Source organism: Sorex fumeus, unplaced genomic scaffold, assembly GCF_029834395.1.
Source record: "Sorex fumeus unplaced genomic scaffold, SorFum_2.1 ptg000007l, whole genome shotgun sequence".
Classification (NCBI taxonomy): domain Eukaryota; kingdom Metazoa; phylum Chordata; class Mammalia; order Eulipotyphla; family Soricidae; genus Sorex; species Sorex fumeus.
Window position 1 is genome coordinate 7595971 of NW_026606064.1, and position 23314 is coordinate 7619284.

General features: G+C 40.9%; 2 protein-coding genes across 3 annotated transcripts; both read right to left on the reverse strand.

Annotated features, from left to right (window-relative positions):
• Positions 1–2809: 2809 nt before the first annotated feature.
• Positions 2810–3751, reverse strand: LOC130042956 (olfactory receptor 140). Its single transcript, XM_056135241.1, has one exon. The coding sequence runs from the start codon at positions 3749–3751 to the stop codon at positions 2810–2812; it is 942 nt and encodes a 313-aa protein (XP_055991216.1).
• A 7532-nt stretch (positions 3752–11283) lies between these two features.
• Positions 11284–15759, reverse strand: LOC130044314 (olfactory receptor 4B1-like). Of its 2 annotated transcripts, XM_056137010.1 has the most exons (2): positions 14848–15753; positions 11284–11301 (listed from the first exon to the last, which is right to left on the reverse strand). In XM_056137010.1, the coding sequence occupies exons 1-2, from the start codon at positions 15751–15753 to the stop codon at positions 11284–11286; spliced, it is 924 nt and encodes a 307-aa protein (XP_055992985.1). The 2 variants fall into 2 exon arrangements, with proteins under 2 accessions (XP_055992985.1, XP_055992994.1); XM_056137019.1 differs by lacking the exon at positions 11284–11301 and having other exon boundaries at positions 14827–15759.
• Between the last annotated feature and the right edge of the window lie 7555 nt (positions 15760–23314).

Consider the following 23314-nt stretch of genomic DNA (forward strand, 5'->3'; position numbering starts at 1 on the left):
ATTGCTTTCACCATTTTCATTAAATTAACGTTGTAAGTCATTGGAGGTTACCTGATGTGAAAAGAGATCACAAAAAAATGTGGATTGTTGCTAGGGTGAGGATTTAGCACAAGTGATGGAGCATAGGCCAAGCATATCAAGACCTCACTGGCACTGAAAGGCACCCTTAGCACGAACAACTGTGACACTAATGGCCCCTAGGCCTCTCAGGACTCAAGTACCAGCCAGGCCATGCCCAGCCTGATGGATGGCCCTTATTCATTTTCAAATGTGAACTGTTAGTTCACTTCCTCTCACCCAGAGAAAGTTCTAGCACACTCCTTTAAAACAAAAATTTTAATGTGGTTTCATTCTGGTGTGTGTCTCCCAGAATGTAGACTAAGGTCTGAGTCATTGATTTTGAAATTGGGCCAAGTTAAGTTTATTTATGAGTTCTGATGTATTCTGTTTTAATGTCTCTTGGTCTTTGGAAAAATCATTGACACAATTTATAAATGAAAAATACATGACTAAAAGTATAAATGAAGGCTCAAAGGAAAATAGGATTCAAGTGCAATATTAAGCATTATTATTAGTTTGAAGAAATATTTTCTGAATCATCCTTACCTATATGTGTAAACTCCTTATCTGCACAAACAGGTGATAAGGTACAAAATTTTTCATCACAGAGATTGGAGTGATAGTACAGTGGGTAAGGTGTTTGCCTGGCATGAGGCTGACCAGGTTCCATCCCCAGCATTCCATATGATCCTCAAGCAACACCAGGAGTAATTTCAGAGTGCAAAGCCAGGAGTAATTCCTGAGCATCAATGAGAATGACACCAAAGAAAAAAATTACATCACTCTTTCATAACCTGATTTTTAAATTTGTATCGTTTATAAGCATACTCGGGCTGGAGCGATAGCACAGCGGTAGGGCATTTGCCTTGCACGCAGCCAACATGGCCGACCCGAGTTCGATTCCTCCGCCCCTCTCGGAGAGCCCGGCAAGGTACTGAGAGAACCTCGCCCACATGGCAGAGCCTGGCAAGCTACCCGTGATGTATTCTTTATGCCAAACACAGCAACAACAAAGTCTCCAATGGAGAGGTTACTGGGCCCACTTGAGCAAAATTGATGAACAACGGGAGGACAGTGACAGTATAAGCATACTCAATGACAGGGCTGGAGCGATAACACAGTGCATAGGATGCTTGCCTTGCAAGCGGCCAACATGGCCAACCCGAGTTTGATTCCTTCGACCCTCTCAGAGATCCCAGCAAGCTACCGAGAGTATCTCGCCTGCTTGGCAAAGCCTGGCAAGCTACCCGTGTCGTATTCGATATGCCAAACACAGTAACAAGTGTCACAATGGAGACATTACTGGACCCACTCGAGCAAATCGATGAACAACGGGAAGACAGGGACAGTGACTCAATGACAACAAATATTTAAAATGTCAAATCTTAAAGTCAAATAGAATATAATAGAATCTTCATATCACATAAAATAAAATTGGGGGGTGCGTGTAACTTACTGGCATTAGAAGTGAAAAAGTTAAATTAATAGCAACTGAAACCAGAAAAAAATATTATATATATATATATATATATATATATAGTATTGCACAGGAAATATCATTTAAACCTAAAGGGGTTTTTGACATTTTCTTTTATATTCTTTTTCACCAAAGAAAAATTTAAGAATATTCCTTTTACTGTGTTATCAACCAAATGCACCCCTCAAGCAGAGATGAGCAGAGAACTAAAAGATCCCATGTTATAACAATACACATCCCATGGCAAGAAGCGACCATGTTAAGAAGCAAGCATGTCACCAAGTAGATGAGACTCAACGCCTCCTTGATGATATACTAGAAATGACTGAACTGTCGATAAATGTGGCCCAGAGCATCTCAGAGATTGGCAATAGAGATGTTAATAAATCCGAAGTTTACATGACAGAAAACATAATAAAATACAGCAAGAAAGAGCAATACGTCATATAGTACTGGTCATTTTGGCAAGATCAGACAGGAAAGTCAGAAGACCTGAACTTAAATTACAAGTCAGGTAACTCATCTTCAGTGTGATTTCTTCATTTTTAAAAGAAAACCAGGTCAACTTATTCTGAGAACAATAGGAGGTCTTATTTATAAAGAGATTAGCACAATGCCTGATACCAATACAACATTCAATAAATTCTAGATACTTTGTGAGAGGGCATGTCTGTATAAGAGAGAGAGAAATCACAAGTACACAATATCTAAATATTTATTTCATAATTTCACAGCACATTAGTTTTTTATATATACTCATGCTCATATAAATTTTACTATAAGCGTATACTATGTAGTTTCATGATATGACTTCTGTCAGTCATTGTTTTACTGTCTTCTCAAAGTCCTACACTTTATATTATTTCTGATATTATTACAGATATCAGTAAGGACCAGAAGAACCTGCTCAATATGTTGATACACAGAGGTGGAAGAGCTGAATCAGGAACATTTCAACAAGGAGATTCTGCTCAATATAGAACCACCATTACTTCGAGGTGATAAATCCATATCAAGCACAAGTGAGAGATGGTACTTCCATAGGCTACAATTTACAGAATAAGCTATTAAGAAATGGAAGTGACAGAGAACCATCAGCTTGACCAATAACACCGGATATTGGCAGATGATACTGGCACCCGCTCGAGCAAATGGATGATCAACAGGATGACAAGAGACAAGTGATACAAGTGATTCTGGAAGCCTTGGCTGGCCTCTCTGGTCTCCTCATGACACTTTGAGTTATGACTGAGAGAACACATATGTCTTTCTCTACCGCGCCTTTTGTCTTCCATCCCCAACTTCTCCTTTTTTCCAGAGATTCTTCATGGCATTCTTCACCTCTGCGTTTCTCAGGGTGTAAATCAGGGGATTAAACATAGGCGTCAAAATGCAATAAAACACAGCCACTATTTTGTCCATGGGCAAGGTAGCTGAAGGCCTCATGTAAATGAATATACAAGGCACAAAGAAACAGGCCACCACGGTGAAGTGGGCCCCGCAGGTGGAGAGGGCTTTGCGCCTCCCTTCTGCACTGTGGGACCTCAGGGAGCGCAGGATGACGATGTAGGAGACGGCCAGCATGAGGAAGTTCAGCAGGCAGATCACCCCGCTGTTGGCTACCACCAGTAGACCAATGACGTACGTGTCCGTGCAGGCCAGTTCCAGCAATGGGTACAGGTCACAGACGAAGTGATTGATGACGTTGGGCCCACAGAAGGGCAACTGGAGGACCAGGAAAAGCTGGACCACTGAATGCAGGAGGCCCCCCAGCCAAGCCACTCCCACCAGCAGGGCGCAGATCTGCCTGGTCATGATGGTCGTGTAGTGCAGGGGCTTGCAGATGGCCACGTAGCGGTCATATGCCATCACGGTGAGTAGGATGATCTCTGTTCCTCCCAGTAAGTGGGCAACGAAGAATTGAGCCAGGCAGCCCTCAAAGGAAATGGCTCTTCCTTCATACAAGGAGTCGGCAATGAGCTTGGGCGTCATACACGAGGAGTAGCAAGTATCAATGAAGGACAAATACGAAAGGAAAAAGTACATGGGGGACCCCAGGGAGGGACTAAAGATGATGGTGATCATGATCAACAAGTTGCCCCCAACTGATACCAGGAAGATGATTGAAAAGAGGACAAATAAAACTCTCTGCACCTGGGGGTTTTGTGAGAGTCCCAAGATGAAAAACTCTGTGATGTTTCGTGGACTCTCCATGAATCCTGAGCTGCAGCAAGAATATGTGATTAGAAATTTACCAAGAAAAAAATGCTACTGTTTCTTGCTAGACATTTTTTTAATTAGGGGAAATCTGTATTTATGGAGTACAGTTAACACGGGCTCTGAATGCCAAAGCAAGGATGTCCTCATGATGCATCCTATTTCCTGCTGTTCTAATTAGCAATTTAGACACAAAAGGGCAAGGTTGAAGAATAACTCCAAAATATTAGGCAAAAAAAAAAATCAGACAAAACTCGAAAAATACTGCATCTCTTGTGCTATAGCCAATAATAATGAAAACCTTTCTTTGGAATGAAAATAGCTCCAAGGTTTTATAATAAAAAGTATTAAACCTAGAGTAGATTATTTAAAATAATCAGTTTGGGGAAAATAATTCCTTAAATCTTTTTCTAGTTTGATCAGTTATTTTTCAGTGCAAGTTTCCAACTCCCAGTTGCACTTCTCAGTAAATATGGGCATGTCCTCAAAAACTGAATTCCTTGTCTCACCCCTTCTCTACTCCTATTTTCCTCCTGCTTTTTCCCTTCTTCTATTTATCATTTGCAGCTACCAAGTAGCTGACTTCTCACTTTCTCAGCTCATCTAGTTATTCCAAAATTAGTCACATCTTTTTTTTTTAATTCTGGCCATACCCAACAGTGGTCAAACTTACTAATGGCTCTATGCTCAAAGATCACTACTGGTGGGCTCAGGAAACCATATGTGATGCTGGGGATCGAACCCATGTCAACCACATGCAAGGCACATGTCCTACTTTCTGTACTCTGCCTCCAGTCTTGATCTTTCCAAATCTTGTTCCTTGAAATTCATTCAGCATCCCCCTGCCCCATTTATTTGTTCAAAAAATAGTTTTAAGTGCCTGTTATGACCTAGCTATAGTTCACAGCATTAAATCAATTAATAGAATAAGTTGAGGGCTAGAAGGATAATACAGCAGGTAATGCATTTGCCTTGCACTCAGCTGACACAGGTTCCGTCCAGGACATCCCATATGGTACCCAAGGCAGTACCAGGAGTAATTCATGAGCAAAGAGCCAGGAGTAATCTCTAAGCATCATTGGGTGTGACCCAAAATCTTGGAAAAAATAAAGAGGGGGTGTAAATAACTATGCACACTGAAAGTTGTGTGTTCACAGGCTCTCTGGACAACTCTTCTCACTGCCTGCATTCGGTGCTCATGAGCCGCTGTTTGTGTGGCCTGCATTGGGACGGCTGTTGGACAAGGGCAGACAAAAGAAGAGACGAGGGCCAGGCTGGTTCGTCTGGTTTATTACCAGGAAATTTATCCCATAGAAGAAATTTATGTTATGGAGGGCCCAGGTTCTCTCAAGCACGTGTTCCCCCTTGCTAGCCTCTCCTTGGTCCTTCTTGCCCCACTGCTCTCTCCTCTCTCCAGCTCTCTTGCCTCTCCAACCCCCCAGCACTCTGGGTTCACACTGCACCCAGTCAGGTAGCAAAATCAACATAAGAAAGCCCTTCCTGAGGGCCCACCTAAAAGGTATTCTAAGGTGTTTTTCTCTTTTCCTCAGTCCAATAACTATTAACATATCAATACTAGCTATTTTTGTATGGACACAGTAAGAGATAACATTGAGACTTGTAGGGCAGCTCTCCTGGGAACAAGGGGGGAAGGAAGGAAGGAAGGAAGGAAGGAAGGAAGGAAGGAAGGAAGGAAGGAAGTTGTTCAACATCAGTGATCTTGCATACTTTACTGCTCACCTAGACACCTGCTCATTCATCCACATACCCAGTAAAATTTATAAAACTCAATCATTCAATAATGCCACTATTCACTTTAAAATCCTCCAAATTCACCTTTAAAATATAAGCATTTTAGTCTCTTTAAAAGTCCTTTATTGAGGCTGGAGCGATAGTACAGTGGGTAGGGAGTTTGCCTTGCACATGGCCAACTGAGGTTCAATTCCCAACATCCCATATGGTCCCCCGAGCACTACCAGGAGTAATTCCTGAGTGCATGAGCCAGGAGTAACCCCTGTGTAATGCCAGGTGTGACCCAAAAAGCAGAAAAAAAGTCCTTTATCCTTGACACTCTCCACAACCATGCCACTGTACCCTACACCAGGCTGTTTCACCTGGGCGCTCCAGAGAGGGGTGGGTGACAGCCCTCCCTGCACCAAGCGACCCAGCTCCAGAAGCTGAAAATCTCCAGAACTCAACACCACCACACTCACAGCCGCTCTCCACATGCTCGAGCCAGCCTCACCCACAAGTGAAACTATTCCTGGACCACGCAGCCCTATTCACATCCACGCAACACTTCATAGGACACACCCTTCCCATACTCCAAGAGTACTGCACCACATTTGATGGGGTTCAAAGTAGGAGACAACTAATCTTAGAGGGAAATATTTTTTTGCACATATATACATATATATGTATGTGTATATATACACATATGTGTATATATGTGTATATATATGTGTATATGTGTGTATATGTGTGTATATATGTGTATATATACACATATATATGTGTATATATATGTATATATATATCTGTTAAACATGTTAGTGATCTCTTATAGAAGGGCTTAAAAGCAAAAAAAAAAAAATTTTTTTTTAAAGTTCCTGGTCCTTAGGAATCCAGGATAACTATCCTGTATGCCCCATCCTAGTCCATACCCATGTGCCTTGCCATCCTAAATTTCTTGAATTCCATCCTGAAAAAATCATACTCTTTCACAGACTCAGATGTATCTCCACCAATATAGTCCATTCTCACATCCTAGATTAGATTATAAGCTTCTGCTGTATTCCTATGGCATCCACATTGCATCTTCATCCTAGCTCTGCATACTACGTGGTGGTGTTATCCTTCCACCCTCCCTCCCTGCACTTGGAGCATCTTGAAAGAAATAAGAAATATTTTTTGTTGTTAATCTCTATATTACCAAAACTCTAGCAATTCTCAGTGAGTCTATGTTTTATAATTTTTTTAAAAAAACTAAAACCAAAAAATAATATAAGAAACTTACAATACCTGGATCTGAGGTGGAGAACTTCTTCAGCATGGCAGTGTGATCAAACCAATGAGATTCTTAACAGGGAAACTAGTATCATCCATCCTTTTGTATCATCTAGTCCTCTTTCCCCTATATTGAATGATGAGTACATTAAACCCCTACATAAATTAAAGACAGTTCCTAAAGGAAGAATAAAGTGCAGTGAAAACCTGTATGGTTTCATAATCTCTTCTCTGATATGGAAATCTCCCCAAATCCTAAGTGACCAAAGTATAAAATCAGAATATGAGATCTCATCCATTTATGGGCTATAGGGAACCTCTGGAACCATCAATTTCCAGCTCCTTTAATTAAAAAAAAATACCACTAGTCAGATTTTGTTTGGAGGTTCTAGCAGGGGAGCACAGCTACTCGTATACCCTCGACCAAAGACCGGTCCGTCTCTAAGGCACTGAATCATTCTGAGTCTCAGTTCTCTGTAGCACAATGGACCTATGATCCTGTCTTCGGTTATGCTGAGGATATAAAACAAAATGAGAGGACTTGGAACCTTTGTAGAATAAATGTTAATACTAGTGGTACCCTTGTCCTCCTTTAATTTCTTGAGCTTTTCTGGCATTTTCTCGAAATTCAGGAAGACATTATACAGGTCCCAGAGTTGGGTAAATACAAACTTTCTCCTAAGGACCCGGGCCACTTTTTAGGCATAGACGTAGATATTTGACTTTATTAGGATTGTTTCAGGAAGAGATTAAGACTAAAGGTAAAGTGAGAGGTCTTTTCTCACCCACTTACATCTTCCATTGATGATAACTTCCTTGGCTTTGATAAGTCTTAGAATTATACTCTTTTTTAGTTACACTGAGAAATAACAGATAGTCATCACTTGAGTGCACTCAAAAAAGTTTGCTACCATTCTTCACAACCCTTTCCCTTTTCTAAATCATCACTGACGTGGATGGGGTCCCACTCTCTCCACAGATCATGAAATAACACTTCCTAGAACACATGCATTGTTTGACTGAAATGCAATCATGCAAGTTTGTAACTGTATCTCACAGTGATCCAATAAAACTTCTTAAAAAATTTTTTTAATTAAAAATAAAATAAATAAAATAAACGAGATTGAAACAGAGTCAAAAAAAGGGCTCTTTTTCTAGTCATTCTTTCATACAATCAGGGCTTACTCATTAGCAGTTAAAGAAGCAGCAGATGACACCAGCTTGGTCCCCCAGTTCTCAGAGAATGTACAGTAATCAGATTGCAGAGAAATTGGCCCAAGGTATTGTTTAAGTACAAGGAGGAGACCAGCCTCAAATAGAAGGCAGCGTGGGAAATACTCTAAGCCCACTGGCAAAGTGACTTACAAATTCCTGCAGGACCATGCCTTCTTGTTCTGCACAGATGCATGCTCCACTCTCACCTGGGCCCCTAGTCCCAGCCACCACATCACCTCTGGCTGAAAGCCCCCCAAAATTCCCCAAGTTGATCCCTAAGCACTGCCAATTTCTCTATCCCTGTTCCTGCTCTCCTTACCTTAGATCCTCTTTATTTCAAGTCTTTCGTGACCGTTCTCTGGTCAGCACTTCAATAATCTGACAAATTGTTGACGATGCTCAAAAAAATGTACCATCCTGACCATTACTCGCGCTTCCAGCTCCTAACCCTGATGCTGACTGATGTCAACAAAGAAACCAAAAGAACAAGCAGAACATCTTTGACAGAAGACTGCATCTTAAAAGATGGGACCATGAAATTTCTAAGGAAATCCACTGATCTTCACCAATGGGGATGGCTGAAAATATTTTGGGGATTAGAAAAAATATTTTAGGTATTTTTAGAATGGGCTGGAGTGATACACAGTGGGTAGGGTTTTTATCATGCATGCAGCTGACCCAGGTTTGATTCGTCCATCCCTCTCGGAGAGAGCCCTGCAAGCTACCGAGAGTAGCTCCTGCCCCCATGGCAGTGCCTGGCAAGCTCCCCGTGGCATATTCGATATGCCAAAAACAGTAACAACAAGTCTCACAATGGAGACATTACCGATGCCCACTGGAGCAAATCGATGAACAATGGGATGACAGTGCTATTTTTAGAATATGAGAAAATCCTGCATGAATTATCTTCTCTGATTTTTATGAAATAAAATGGTCTAGGCAAGGTAAGGTAAACAAATTATACAAAAGGAAGTTCATCACAGTTTCAATTGGGTCAGAAACTCACTCCTATGGATGGGGCTTACAGCATCAGGGGCTGATAGGGCTGATGGCAGGATTTTAACTAAAGGATTCTGAAATCCTGAAATAGCCACTGAAACATGCTGGTTTAGGCTCGCTCTTCAAGCTCATGTTCTCTCTTGAGCACAAATCTCACCTACTTGATTCTACTGCTTGCTTTTTCCACTCTAGAGAAGATCATACTCCCTCTCTGCATCCTCATATCTTTTTTTTTTAATTATCTTCATTCAATAAAAACTATCTTGTATCACTGAAAATTAAATAAAATTTACTGGTTTAACCCAACTCCTCCACCTAGCTATTTGAGTTTCACTGTCATTATATTTAAAATACGGGATCCAATGGCTTAGTCTGTCTGTTTTCTGATGGTGTTGAGAAGCTCAGAAGATTAAGTAAATGAACAGAACATAGACACTACAAAAGTCCTAAGGGCAAAATGGAAGGTGTTAGCTATTATTAATTTTTTTTCCCGGGTTAGTGCGATAGCACAGCAGGTAGGGTGTTTGCCTTGCACGGGGCGAACCTGGGTTTGATTCCTCCGTCCCTCTCAGAAAGTCCAGCAAGATACCGAGAGTATCCTGCCCTCACAGCAGAGTCTGGCAAGCTCCCCATGGTGTATTTGATATGCCAAAAACAGTAACAAGTCTCACTTCATGTTGAGCAAGCAGATGCCATTGGGCTACACTATCTGGTGACAGGGACAAATGGAGACATTACTGGTGTCTGCTCAAGCAAATCGATGAACAACGGGACGACAGTGCTACAGTGCAGTACTCTTTTTCCCCCTAAATCCTAATACCAACTATGAGATAGAATTTGGAAGAACTTTGACCAAAATTTACAAAAAAAGAACATAGCATCATGGCAAAGAGTTAAATGTGTTATTTTATTATCTTTTTACATATGGAACAGTGAAAAAATTAAACAACAGCAAAGATAGCAACAGCAAAAGGAAAACATATTGGCCCAGTAAATTTACAAGTCAAAACATTTGAATAATATTTCAATAAAGCTTATTTATTACCTTGCTTGAACACTTAAGATGAATTAAAAATTTTAAAAGATCAATTGAACAGTTAAATTCTGTCTATAAGAGCAGTGCCCAACACGTTATATAGTGAAACTGTCATAAACAACTAACTTACCAAAAGCTGGTCCTGAGTACCTCTGTTTTCTGGAGTCAGAATAAGATTAAGTTAAGCAGGGCACGGGACAGAGATGGCCACCCCATCCCTTAGCTGATCCGTGCTCTAAAGTCTTGATGTTAATTCCCCTGGATGAAATCACAGAGTATATAATCCAACTATACTGGGAACACCTCAATTGCATTGTCCTTCTTGGGCTGGAAACTGGGACAGGTTGAAGGTTTCCTTCTTGAATGTCTGAGGGAGAGAGTCGTCCTTGAAAGGGCCCAACTCCCTCTTGCCCACAAGCTCTAAGAAGTTGGCAATAGGCCAGAAATTTAAATATCATAGTCCTGAGAGACCCTGTCTCAAAGGCTACCAAGTCTAAGTGTGTGGCCCAGGGCCAGAGCACAAAAATAGTTGGACAAAGTTTGAACCTGTGGCTTTGGGGGCAAGGAGGTGATCATGGTTTTTGTTACCAACACACACACACACCAAAATAAAACAGTTTGGCACACTCTTTTGGGCTATCCACAAAGTAACTATCCCCCCCCAAGTTTTTATTTCAGGTATTTCTCTTTGGAAAATTTAAGCTTTAAATGTTTATGCCTCAGTTTCCTCATGTGTAAAATGGAATTTAAAATAGCATATTTTAAAATATACATGAGAGCTAAGTCATATCATAGTGACTACAATCAACTGTATTATATACATGAAAATAGTTGAAATAGTAATTTTTTTTGAACAGAGGAAGCATTGGTCTATAGGAGTTTTAATGTATATGTGTTTTAGGGGTACAATGTTATCATACCACAGCCTCTACCAAAGTGCCAGAATTCCTCTACCACCATCCATTAGACAATTTCAGTTCATTTCCACACCACCACTAACCTCAATACTATGGTCTGAGTCTTAGGGTTTTTTCACACTTAATATTGTCTCTTCCTTGCTTTAAGTGAGTACAAAGGTTACACACACACACGCGCGCGCGCACACACACAGACACAAAAATGATCATCATGTGAGGGATGGATGTGTTAACTAACTTTATGATAGTCATCGTTTCACAATAACATAATAAATCACTCTAATGCACATTAAATTTACACGATAATGCCTGAATGAAGCACAGGAAAATAGAAAAATGGAGCTCACTTCATAAGGTCATTCACTGTCACTGTCCTCCCGTTGTTCATCGATTTGCTCAAGCAGGCCCAGTAACGTTTCCATTGTGAGACTTGTTACTGTGTTTGGCATATTGACTACATCATGGGTAGCTTGCCAGGCTTTGCCATGCAGGCGAAATACTCTCAGTAGCTTGCCGGGCTCTCCAAGAGGGGTGGAGGAATTGAACTCGGGTCAGCCATGTTGGTTGCATGCAAAGCAAATGCCCTACCTGCTGTGCTATTGCTCCAGCCCCATAAGGTCATTATAAGGACAAAATAAAATAAGTTTTGCAAAATGCATGGCACATAGGAATTGCCACCTGAGCGTTTGCCATCAGACCTATCACAGCCAACACCACCATAACTATTATCATCCATGTCATCATTTCCTCATCACATGCCTTTAATAACCCCATCACCATACCTGTACTGCTTCAGCCCCTCATTTTCTCTTCTATATGGACACTTGAGTGAACTACAGGATGTTAGAATATCATAAATACATCAATAAGAAAGAAAAGTCTAAATTGGATATGAGGTATCAGTGCCCCCCGTAGCCTCCAACCATACCCCATGCCAGGAATTCTCTAGACCAGTTTGTCTGCATCTCCTTGGGCCCTATTCCACTCAGGCCTCTTGCCACCTGCCAGATCTTCTCAGCCTTATCCCAAGTTCCAAAAGTCTGTCTATATCCCTTTGAATGATGCAAAAATATTTCACTATCATCATTAATTTTTCATTCAGGAGAGTCACCTGTTTACTTGTGTCATTTTATATCTCGTGACATATCACTTGATCACTTGATCACTTGACATGCCGTTACTCATCGATTTGCTCCAGCGGGAACCAGTAACGTCTCCATTCGTCCCTGTTGCGTGCTAGTGTAGCCCAATGGGCGTCTGCTCACTCCAGGAACACGAAGAACCTCAAACCAATTATTCAGGGTCTTGACGAAGACATATCACTAAGCAAAAAATCTTAGTTTGGGAACTCATTTCCATTAAATTTTTATCAGGACACCATGATTTACAAAGATGTTCATGATAGAGTTGTTTCAAGCATACAATGTTTCAACACCAATCCCACCACTTGTGTTCCCTTCCCTCTGCCAATACCCCCCTCCCCCATTCCTTCCATCTTCCCAGCCTGTCCCCTTGGCAGGGGCATAGCAAACTTATTTTATATTGCTTGCCCCAATGAAACTATTGTGAAGCTGGTGGAATAAGGAGCCAGGGAGTTGGTAAGGAGGGAAGGCACTTGGCTTGCATCTGGCTGCACCAGTCACAATCCTGGTTTGAATCCTCAGAACCACATATGGTCCCCTAAGCACCATCAGGAGGTGCTCCTGAGCACAGAATCAGTAGCAGCTCCTGAGAACTATGGGATATGAACCCAAAACTACTCCCCTACACACACACACACACACACACACACACACACACATATACACCCCACTGAAGGTAACAACTGGCCTGACTTTTATTCGAAGGACACTGAGTAACAGAGTTTCACTTGCTTCCCCAAGGTTTCCCTTGCTTCCCCAAGTTTCACTTGCTTCACCATCATCATGTGGTTGAAATGGGTTTTCTTTTGTTAGTCTTGTACCAGAGTCAAATCCCTTAATGACTCACTCCACCCAGGTTACTAATTCCATGATATCACCTCTAACATGGGCTGGAGTGATAGCACAGCGGGTAGGGAGTTTGCCTTGCACACAGCCAACATGGCTGACCCGAGTTTGATTCCTGTGCCCCTCTCAGTGAGCCCGGCAAGCTACCCAGAGTATCTCGCCCGCACGGCAGAGCCTGGCAAGCTCCCCGTGACGTAGTTGATATGCCAGACACAGTAACAAAAAAGTCTCCAATGGAGACGTTACTGGGCCTGCTCGAGAAAATCAATGAACAACAGGAGGACAGTGACAGTGACACCTCTAACAAAAAGTCTCTGTTACAAACAGTCCTATCTGGGAAGAGAAATTTGGTATTTCTCTTCAATCAGTGTGCCGTCTGTCATGGAAATAGTGTGGATTGAAGTTAATAAAATAATCCCCTTCTCCTTTATCCCTAAGCACTTTCCAACCCTCCTTGTCTCTAGGTGTAGACCTAGATATGGCCAATAAAAGTGAAAATTGGCTAATAAAAATAAATAATGTGTTTGTGAGTTTTAAGGAAATCTTAAAAAAAAAAAAAAACAAAGGCTCCCTTCCCTTTGATGAGTCTTTCATACCTAGAGTGGTTAAATGCAGCCAACAACCATGAGGGGGATATACTAGAAAAGTGAAGAAGCAAACTAGGTATTTTGGCATCACCAAATTATTAGAATAACTCTTGAACACCACATCCAAACATCATACTGAATAATCCATATATATTATTGTGGTTGATGACAGGAATTAAGTGAATGTCTAAGTTGAAGTTTGCTTAGTAAATACTTAACATGTAAAATAAAATGTACAGGCTTTGCAAAAATGGGAGGGAGGTCAGTGGAAGAAATGAGCGAGGGGAGGTCACTATGACAGTGTAATATCAGCAGATATTAGTGGTACACAGTAAGGCTTATGTACTTGTAGAAATGATTTCTCTAAATTGTTTTGTGTGATAAATCAATGGTAACTTGATAAAATTTATTTTTAACTGTGTTAAAATAAGAGTAAATATTTAACCTTTGTAACCATACACTGACATTACTCAATTTTACCACTATAATACACACACACACACACACACACACACACACACACACACATACACACACAGAGGCTATAGTGGTAGACGAGTAAAAGTTTGAATTCTAGCAACAGGCATATGTTGCAAAATATTACTCTTTTGATTGTTTTAAACATTTACATATGTAAAAATAACTCTTAGCTATCAAATCATATATTAAGAGTCAATAGGCTATATTTCACTGAAGTAATATCTCAGTGCACAGGTAATGACATTCCAGAATTATAGGAACTTAAAAAATTATTCAAGTTAATATTTATTTAATACTAATTTTATTGTATTTCACTTTCAGGATATATCGCCATTCTAACAGTGAAATAAAATTCTTATTTTGAGTTACAAATGATTTAATCATGCTAATGGTGCCAACTAAAGTAGAAAACCTTTACCGATGTTTCTACAAGATCATACTGATAAACAAAATAGAGACAATTTCCAAGGCTCACAATATTTCTACATGCCACAGCAGGAAGCATCACAGTGACAAAACTTGATGATTCAGTGAACAGTCCAGTCAAAATGATTATGCCTTTAAGTATATGTAAGCAATAGCCTACTGAAAAAGAGAAGAGAAATGGCTCAATTTTTAACATACACAAAAGTACATACTTCTACTTAATGTTGATTGATAATGATAGACTATATAAAGTTCATTTAAATTATAACAAAAAACATAAGGAGATTAACTTTTAATCTATTTGTCATAGTTGACCAAAATCTAAATATATGTGTGTGTACATAGATGCACACACACACATATAAACGCACATACATATGGTCAACCTGGTTTTGCTCATTTATTTTCAAGGCTTCATTTATTTCACCCCTGAATTCACCTTTTTACACCACAAATTCCTCATGGCATTTTTCACCTCTTTATTTCTGAGTGTGTAGATAATAGGGTTCAGCATGGGGGTGATGACTGTGTAGAACACAGCCACCAGTTTGTCCTCAGTGAAGGTGGACGAGGGTCGCATGTAGAGGAAGATGGCAGGTCCAAAGAACAAGACGACCACCATGACATGAGAGGCACAGGTGGAGAGGGCTTTGCGCCTTCCCTCAGCCGAATGGCTCCTCAAATTGACCAAGATGACAATGTAAGAGGTCACCAAGAGGAAGAAGGAGACGACAGAGATTAATCCACTGTTGGACAGCACAACAACCCCCTCCACAGAGGTATCAGCGCAGGCAATCTTAAATAAGGGATGGAGGTCACAGAAATAATGGTCGATCACATTGGGACCACAGAAGGGTAACTGGATAGTGACAAAGATCTGAATCATGGAATGAACCAAGCCCCCCAGCCAGGAGCTGGCCACCAGAAGGCGACACACAGGTCGGCTGATGATAGTTGTGTAGTGAAGGGGTTTGCAGATGGCCACATAGCGGTCGTAGGCCATGACCGTGAGCAGGAAGATCTCAGTAACTCCAAAGAAATGGAAGAAGAATATCTGAGTCAGACAGCCCTTGAAGGAGATGATTTTGATCTTGGCAAGTAAGTCTGTGATGAATTTAGGAACAACAGTGGAAGAGTAACTGATCTCCACCAGGGACAGGTAACTAAGGAAGAAGTACATGGGGGAACCCAGACTCTTACTGAAGTTGACTGTCACAACTATGAGGCCATTGCCCACTACAGTGGCCAGGTACACGGGAAGAAACAGCACAAAGCACACTCTTTGCACCCCTGGGTCCTGGAAAAGACCGATGATAATTAACTCAGTCACATTATTTTTATGCATCCTAGAATCCAATCAGATGAGCTGGATGTAAAGGGTTGAGAGACCTGCAATAAACAAACACTGATGTCACACGAATTTGCTTAATTTAAGAATTTACCTAGTCTCATGGGAAGGGGGGCTTTGTGGGCCGTCCCCCACGCCCCACCGAGGTAGCCAGCTGCCCCCCACGAGCGGCTCTCCGGCACGGCCACGGCCCCGGAGGCACAAGGACTTAGCACAGAGAACCAGCCGCTTGGAGCAGAAAAGCAAATGGACTTGTGTTGATCCGCGCCACCAAGCCTGCCCGGAGGGGGAAGGGCGTTGACCAGCCCGCCTGCTCCTCTCTGGAAAGAAAGATGGCGGCCGCACGGGAGCCTTGTGGAAAGCGGGTTTGAGCCGGGCTCGGGGGAGCGGCGGGGACCTCATGGGAAGGGGGGCTTTGTGGGCCGTCCCCCACGCCCCACCGAGGTCGCCAGCTGCCCCCCACGAGCGGCTCTCCGGCACGGCCACGACTCCAGGGCACAGAAACCAATCTCTTAACTAGCTAACTTTTAATAGAAATTCTTCCAGGGTCAATAAGTAAAATAGCAGAAATTCAAGCGGCCGCGCGACATCATTTTATTCTTAAACCAAGTTGTAGAAAGCAAATCATTTCACAACGCTGTTTCAGCATGTCTGATTGGGGGGGGGGGGGGTGGGTCGTAAACTCTAAACAATAATTGTGCATCTTCTATCGAAATAATCTATCTAGTCAAAGTAGATAGAGTATTAACTAGAACTCATCTGCCTCACAAAGAATTGGGAGGGGTGGGAGGTGGGGGTCTATTGGGATTCGGGGTTAAAAATGAGTATTGGTAAAGGGAAATGTGTTTGGTATCTACATGACTGAGACCTAAACCCGAAAGCTCTGTAACTTTTCCCACAGTGATTCAATAAATAAATAAATTATATAAAAAAAAAAAAAAAGATAAACGATTGGAAGCCACCACTAAAGGCTTTGGAAGCCACCAATGCCTTTAACTTTTAGGAGGCATTGATCCATTGATTGTATTCTTTCTAATACTACAGCTGAGAATACAAAGCATTTTGGAGGGTTGTTACTGGAAGCTTTCAGGATCTTAGTTAAAATGCCAAGATTACACGCCTTGGTATGGTAATTTTTTAAACACTGGTCTAAGGTGTTTGTTTTATGTGCGGTATCATGTCCTTTAATTCCAATAAATGCTCTTTTCTTTTTGAAATAAATGTCCTCCCCTCCATTTTCTTTAAAAAAAAAAAAAAAAAAAAAAAAGAATTTACCTAGTTAAGACAGTATGAGTCACTTGACAATACACATGCATCATAATTCCGTTCATTTAACCAATATGGATTCATTTAGCATCAATATTAAAAGTCTAATAACAATTTATATATTAGAAGTTAAATGTCATACATTTTAGAGCTGGAGAGATAGTACAGTAGGTAATATGCTTTCTTCACACTCACTGAACCCAGGTTTGATACCCAGCCTCTCATAGGGTGCATGAGTACCACCAGGAGTAATTACTGCACAGAGCCAAGAGTGACCTTTAAGCATTGTAGGGTGGGACCCAAAAACTTTTTATTTGTATATATTTTTTCTCTGATAAATATTTATTTACCCAGAATCATGGGCTGGAGCGATAGCACAGCGGTAGGGCATTTGCCTTGCACGCAGCCAACATGGCTGACCCAAGTTCAATTCCTCCGCCCCTCTCGGAGAGCCCGGCAAGCTACCAAGAGTATCTCTCCCGCATGGCAGAGCCTGGCAAGCTCCCTGTGACATATTCGATATGCCAAACACAGTAACAACAAAGTCTCCAATGGAGACATTACTGGGACCGCTCGAGCAAATCGATGATCAATGGGAGGGCCTTTACCTTACCTTTACCATGCAAAAGTAAAAATTCTGAGATTCAGAACCAGGTTATATTTTTCTTTTTCATACTTAATTTTATAATAATGGCAATGTTGGATGGTCCATCCCTCCCCACCCCAAGTCCCTTCCCTCCCTTGGTAGCCTCAGTTCTGTTTCAGAGCCCAAGGATCTGTTTCATTTATCATTACATTATTTCTTTATACACCACATATGAATAATACATCCAACATTTGTCCTCCCTCTGACTAACTTCACTTAACATGCTAACCTTTTGTTCCATCAAACTTATTTTTAAAAAGGATTTTGTTTTCTTATAGCTGTGTAGTGTATATATATGTTATATTACACATGTACATGAATACACACACATATATATACAATTTCTTTATCCACTCATCTGTCATTGGACATTTAGAACCAGCATATCTTATTTCCATCCAGGGCTCTTTTCAATTCACTACACAAAACTCTAAATTTGGGATATCATTGAAGTCCACAGCCTACATTTATACTATTAATTGCATTTTGATGTCCCCTATTTCAGAGTCACCATGACACATTTACCTTCCTAAATTCTTTCTTCATCTTTGACTCAGAGAATACTCTCCTCACTAATATTTATTCTTTTCACAAAGAAGCATTAGTACTATTTACTGTTAACACCTTTTACCCAACTGATCAAATTAGTGAAAGTTTCCCAGCTCAAAGAACCCTTCAGATCAACTACTACTTAAGTGGAAAGTATCTCCAAGTTGTCCTGAGGACTTCCAATATTATAAATCAATGGAATTTCTATCTAGGTTCATCTTTATCAGATAAAATCAATTCTATCTATACCAACCAGACCGACAGAAAGTATCACAACCACACATGTGAACCCATCAAACACTTTCTTCTCAAGAAAAACTGGACATCATTCTATTATTCTTCTCTTCAAAAAGCTAAGTAATATGTTTTTTACCTACACATGTCTTTTTACTGAGGGTCAGCACAAACAGGAACTAACACTTCTTTTACAGAAAACTCATCAGTCTGCAAAAGAATGAAACCAAATTTCAAGCTGTGACCACTGTTTTGTTTTCTTAAAAACCTGCCCTCCCTAAGCCAGAGAAAACCTTTTGTCTTCCAGAGTCTAATCAGTTTTAAACCATACTCCTGTTTCTAATTTATCTGATCTCTTTCTTCTCTCTTCTCTTCTCTCTTCTCTATCTCTCTGTCTCTGTCTCTCTCTCTTCTCTCTCTGTCTCTGTCTCTGTTTCTTTCTCCCTCCCCCCTCCTCCCTCTCTCCCCTCTCCCCCTCTTCCTCTCTCCTCCCGACCTCTCTCCCTCCCAACCAATCCACTGACTGGATCCCATTAAAACTTATGCAGCATAAGATTTCACTGTAGTCCACAGGCAGGGGCTACAGTCCTTTTGCCAGCAAGAAGTAGCTCCAGAAGAAAGACCTTCACCCATGTACCCCTTAAAAAATTTAAGGAGGTGAAATATCTAGAGTGGAGGACATAAAGCAGGGAGAGAATTTTCAATTAATCCTCAACAAGTAATAAAACCAAGATGCAATAAAACCAAGAAGCAAGAAATAAAACCAAAGAAGTAACTGTCACTACCCATAAGTAGCCCAAAAATTCATGGAACTGTACCCATTTTGTACCCATGGAACCGAGGCTGATAAGACTCTAGAGATGGCTTGAACCCTGCCAGGGAGAACAGTTTCTGACTACAGCAACAAAAGCATGTAGTGGCTTCAAAGACTATCAATAGTCCCAAATACTCCTTAGCAACAACCCAAAAAACCATATAAAACCTTAAGAAAATCTTATTTTTAAAAAAAAATAACATGGTAGGACAGAGAATTTCCCCCATCTGTGGTCACCTCATCCCTGTCTAAGATGTGCACTCTTGCTGCATTTCCCCTGTCTGGTGTTGCCCACATCTCTGCCTCAGTTCCTTTCTTGGACTCTATGACACTCTCCATCACAGGGGTTCACCCACTTCTTAACTTGCTATGTGTAACTTAATATTTCTACTCTCCATGATCTGAAGAAGCCTGAATTCTCTCTTCACTGTGAAATGCTCTTTCTTTCCCTTAATATTTCCTAAATAAACTTATTTTATGTCACTAATTGTCTCCTTCCTGGAATTCTTTTTCATGAAAGCAGGCAGTCGACCAAGTTTGGCAGAGGTTAAGACTGAATTTTTTTTCTTTTTGGGTCACACCCAGCGATGCTCAGGGATTACTTCTGGCTCTTTGCTCAGGAACTACTCCTGGAGGTGCTCGGGGGACCATATGGGATGCCGCGTGCAAACACCCTACCCACTGTGCTAGCGCTTCAGCCCCAAGACTGAATTTCTTGTCCTAGAAAAAAAAGAGAAAGTTCTCTCCAGTTAAGGCGAAGCTCCCCAATAAATCACGGGATGGAGATTAATTCCTATGCCATGAAGATCAAGAGGAACTCAAGGTGCAGCTTGATGACTGCTAGGTGGAGTGGTAGGGTACAAGCAACTGTACCATGAAGGATACTCATAGTATATTCTCATCAATTCAGTTCTAACCTCTAAAGAATTTCCCAGTTGACCAAAGTACATAAAGAGAAAGGCAATACACCCCTCTCTCAACACTGCTACCCCTCTACTCCCCACTTCATAGAAGTCACCTGTAACAATACCCTTGACATTAGAAGCATTTGTGTAGGCACAAAGATCCAGAATCATTATGAAAATTAACTCCATTTTCACAATTTGGAAAATCAAATTGTTGAATGGTTGGATGATAAAACTGTGAAACTCCTCAAGAATTACCTTTAGCCTCGCACATGAATCCAAAAGACCCATTCTTAATAAAATTACAGTTTAGGTTATACGCTTAAGTAGCATTTAAATTTATGGTATTTTAAAATGTTTTTTTCTGGGGAAAAAAACTTGAGAGAAAATGTTTGTATAGGATATATCATATAAAGGGCTAATCTCCAAGATATATAAGTACTCACAACTTTAACAACAACCAAAATAATAACACTATTTCATCAAAAAATGGGGCGCTAAAAACAAAAACTCCCTTGAAGATATGCAGTCAAAATGTCCAGTTGGAATATGGAAAAGTGTTGTCAGGAAAATGTAAACCAAACAATTAGGATTTAGACCTAGATCAGGGCTGCAGGTAATAAGACAAAGCTATGAATCAAAGGAGATCTGAAGGCAACATGATCCAAGGAGAGCTTGGTGACACTGTCAACCTTCAATGGTGCCTTCAATGTCATAGCTAATCTATGCTCTCCTCTCATTTCTCATTTCTAGACAGTTGAGATTTTTTTTTATCCACATTACTACCAAGCCATATCTTTCATGCCTCTTCCCTCCATCGTCACTTGCCATTGCTCCTGACACACATCTGCAGATGCCCACATTACCAAAGCCTCTTAGTTTCCAGATGTTCCACCACCTTCATCCTGCCCACTCCAGTTGGAAAACAATTTCCTAGGATCTTCCTTCCTCACATGATCCACTGTTCAAGACTATTTGGGTAACACTGAACTCCTCTAGCTCACTATGGAAGTCTTTCAATTTGAACTACCTCAACCAAGTCCCCTCTTACTCACTAAACTTGAATTCTCTCCTGGTCCAGTCGGGGCTCTCAGTCCTGTAGACAGTCTTTCCTGCCATCCCCACCCCACCATTATTCCCCCTTTTATAGACTTGGCCTCTTCTCTCTCTTTCAGTCATGCCTTCCCTCTAATTCAGACTTCTTTGCTCAATAAAGCTTGCCTTTGACACTCCAATCCTTTTTATCTTCACAGTGTATTGGAAAATACTTGGAAGAACATCTTAAAATGTAAATCTTATTATGTCACTTCACTCTCTAAGCTCTGTCAACACCTCCCCATTGAACACAGCATAAACAAACTATAATAATTAGAATATGAAAATCCACGTCCTTCTTGAAGTGACTGTTGCTGATCTTTGCACCCTTTTGCCACTCCCCAGATGTTTTTCCTAACCCAATGGGCTATGTGCTTCTTCATGCATAATGTGTATTCCTTCTAGACTGCATCAGAAACCACATTACAATAACAAAGATATATATGTATATACATATACATATACCTTGTGTTCTGATGGTATATTTATCATACTTCTCTTATAGCAATTAACAGATGATTTTATAATCATATTTTGTATCTGTATATTCACTAAAAGACATTATAACAATATTCCAAATTATTTTGTATTATTTTTAAAATCTTTGTTATTCATTATGGGCTGGAGTGATAGCACAGCGGGTAAGGCATTTGCCTTCCACACGGTCAACATGGCCAACCCGAGTTCGATTCCTCCACCCCTATTGGAGAGCCCAGCAAGCTACCGAGAATATCTCACCCGCATGGAAAAGCCTGGCAAGCTCCCCATGACATATTCAATATCCAAAAACAGTAACAACAAGTCTCACAATTAGTTGTGAGATGTTACTGGTGCCTGCTCAAGCAAGTTGACGAACAATGGGAGGACAGTGCTACAATGCTACAGTTATTCATTATATATCAGTTGATCATTAGAGCTATCTTTTCAATAGTACTATGCCATACACTCTCTACCTTTTGTTTATCACCCAGATCAGTGGCATGGATATTATTATCACCTCTGTTTTCAGAAACAGGTCATGGTCATGGTCCTCCCGTTGTTCATCGATTTGCTCAAGCGGGCCGAGTAACATCTCCATCATGAGACTTGTTGTTACTGTGTTTGGCATATCGAATACGTCACGGGGAGCTTGCCAGGCCCTGCGTGCGGGCGAGATACTCTCTCTTGGTAGGTTGCTGGGCTCTCCAAGAGGGGCAGAGGAATTGAACTCGGGTCGGCCATGTTGGCCACTTGTAAGGCAAATGCCCTACCGCTGTGCTATCGCTCCAGCCCAGGAGAATAGATAAATAAATTAACTAACCAGAAGTTACACAACAGAACAAGAATTTTAATCAAAACAACCTAGTCATAAATTTTGTGGTTTTTTAACCACAACTCCATGCAATGGCTTAGCCTATACCACTTAAACACAGTTAAAATTAAATATTTCCTTTTCTTAAGACTACAAGTGATTTTATTTGCTTTCAGAAAAACACATACCTTTCATCTGGGCATATTTTGCTTTTATCTATTAAAAATATGGAGGAACACAATATGATTAATATGAACCCTCAGGAGAATGGTTTAAGGTCTAGCTTTCCCAGATTGTATGCCAACAATGTATAAACATTTTTTTAATCAAAGCTACCTTTTAAATCAAAGTTACCTATTCCTTCTCTGGCACCTCCGACTTTACTGCATTATTCTTATCCCTGCTACCCCAACCCTAATCCATCCCCATTAATGTCCCATTGATCCCATAAGAAATGCTTCCCTGAACCACAGTGATAGTATAGCAGGAAGGGCATTTGCCTTGCACATGGTCAACCCAGGTTCAATCCCTGGAACCACATATGGTTCCCCAAGGACTTCCAGAAGTGAGTCCCTGAACACAGAGCCAGGAGTAAGCCCTAAGGACACCCAAAGCAAAAAACAAAGCAAGAAATGCTTCCTCTGTTCCCACAATGATGGTTGAGTGTGAAGTATGAAAAGAAAACGGAACAGATATGTAAGAGCCTAAATTGGCATTTGAGCATGTAGACTAGACTTTTCATTAGGGAACCTGTGAGG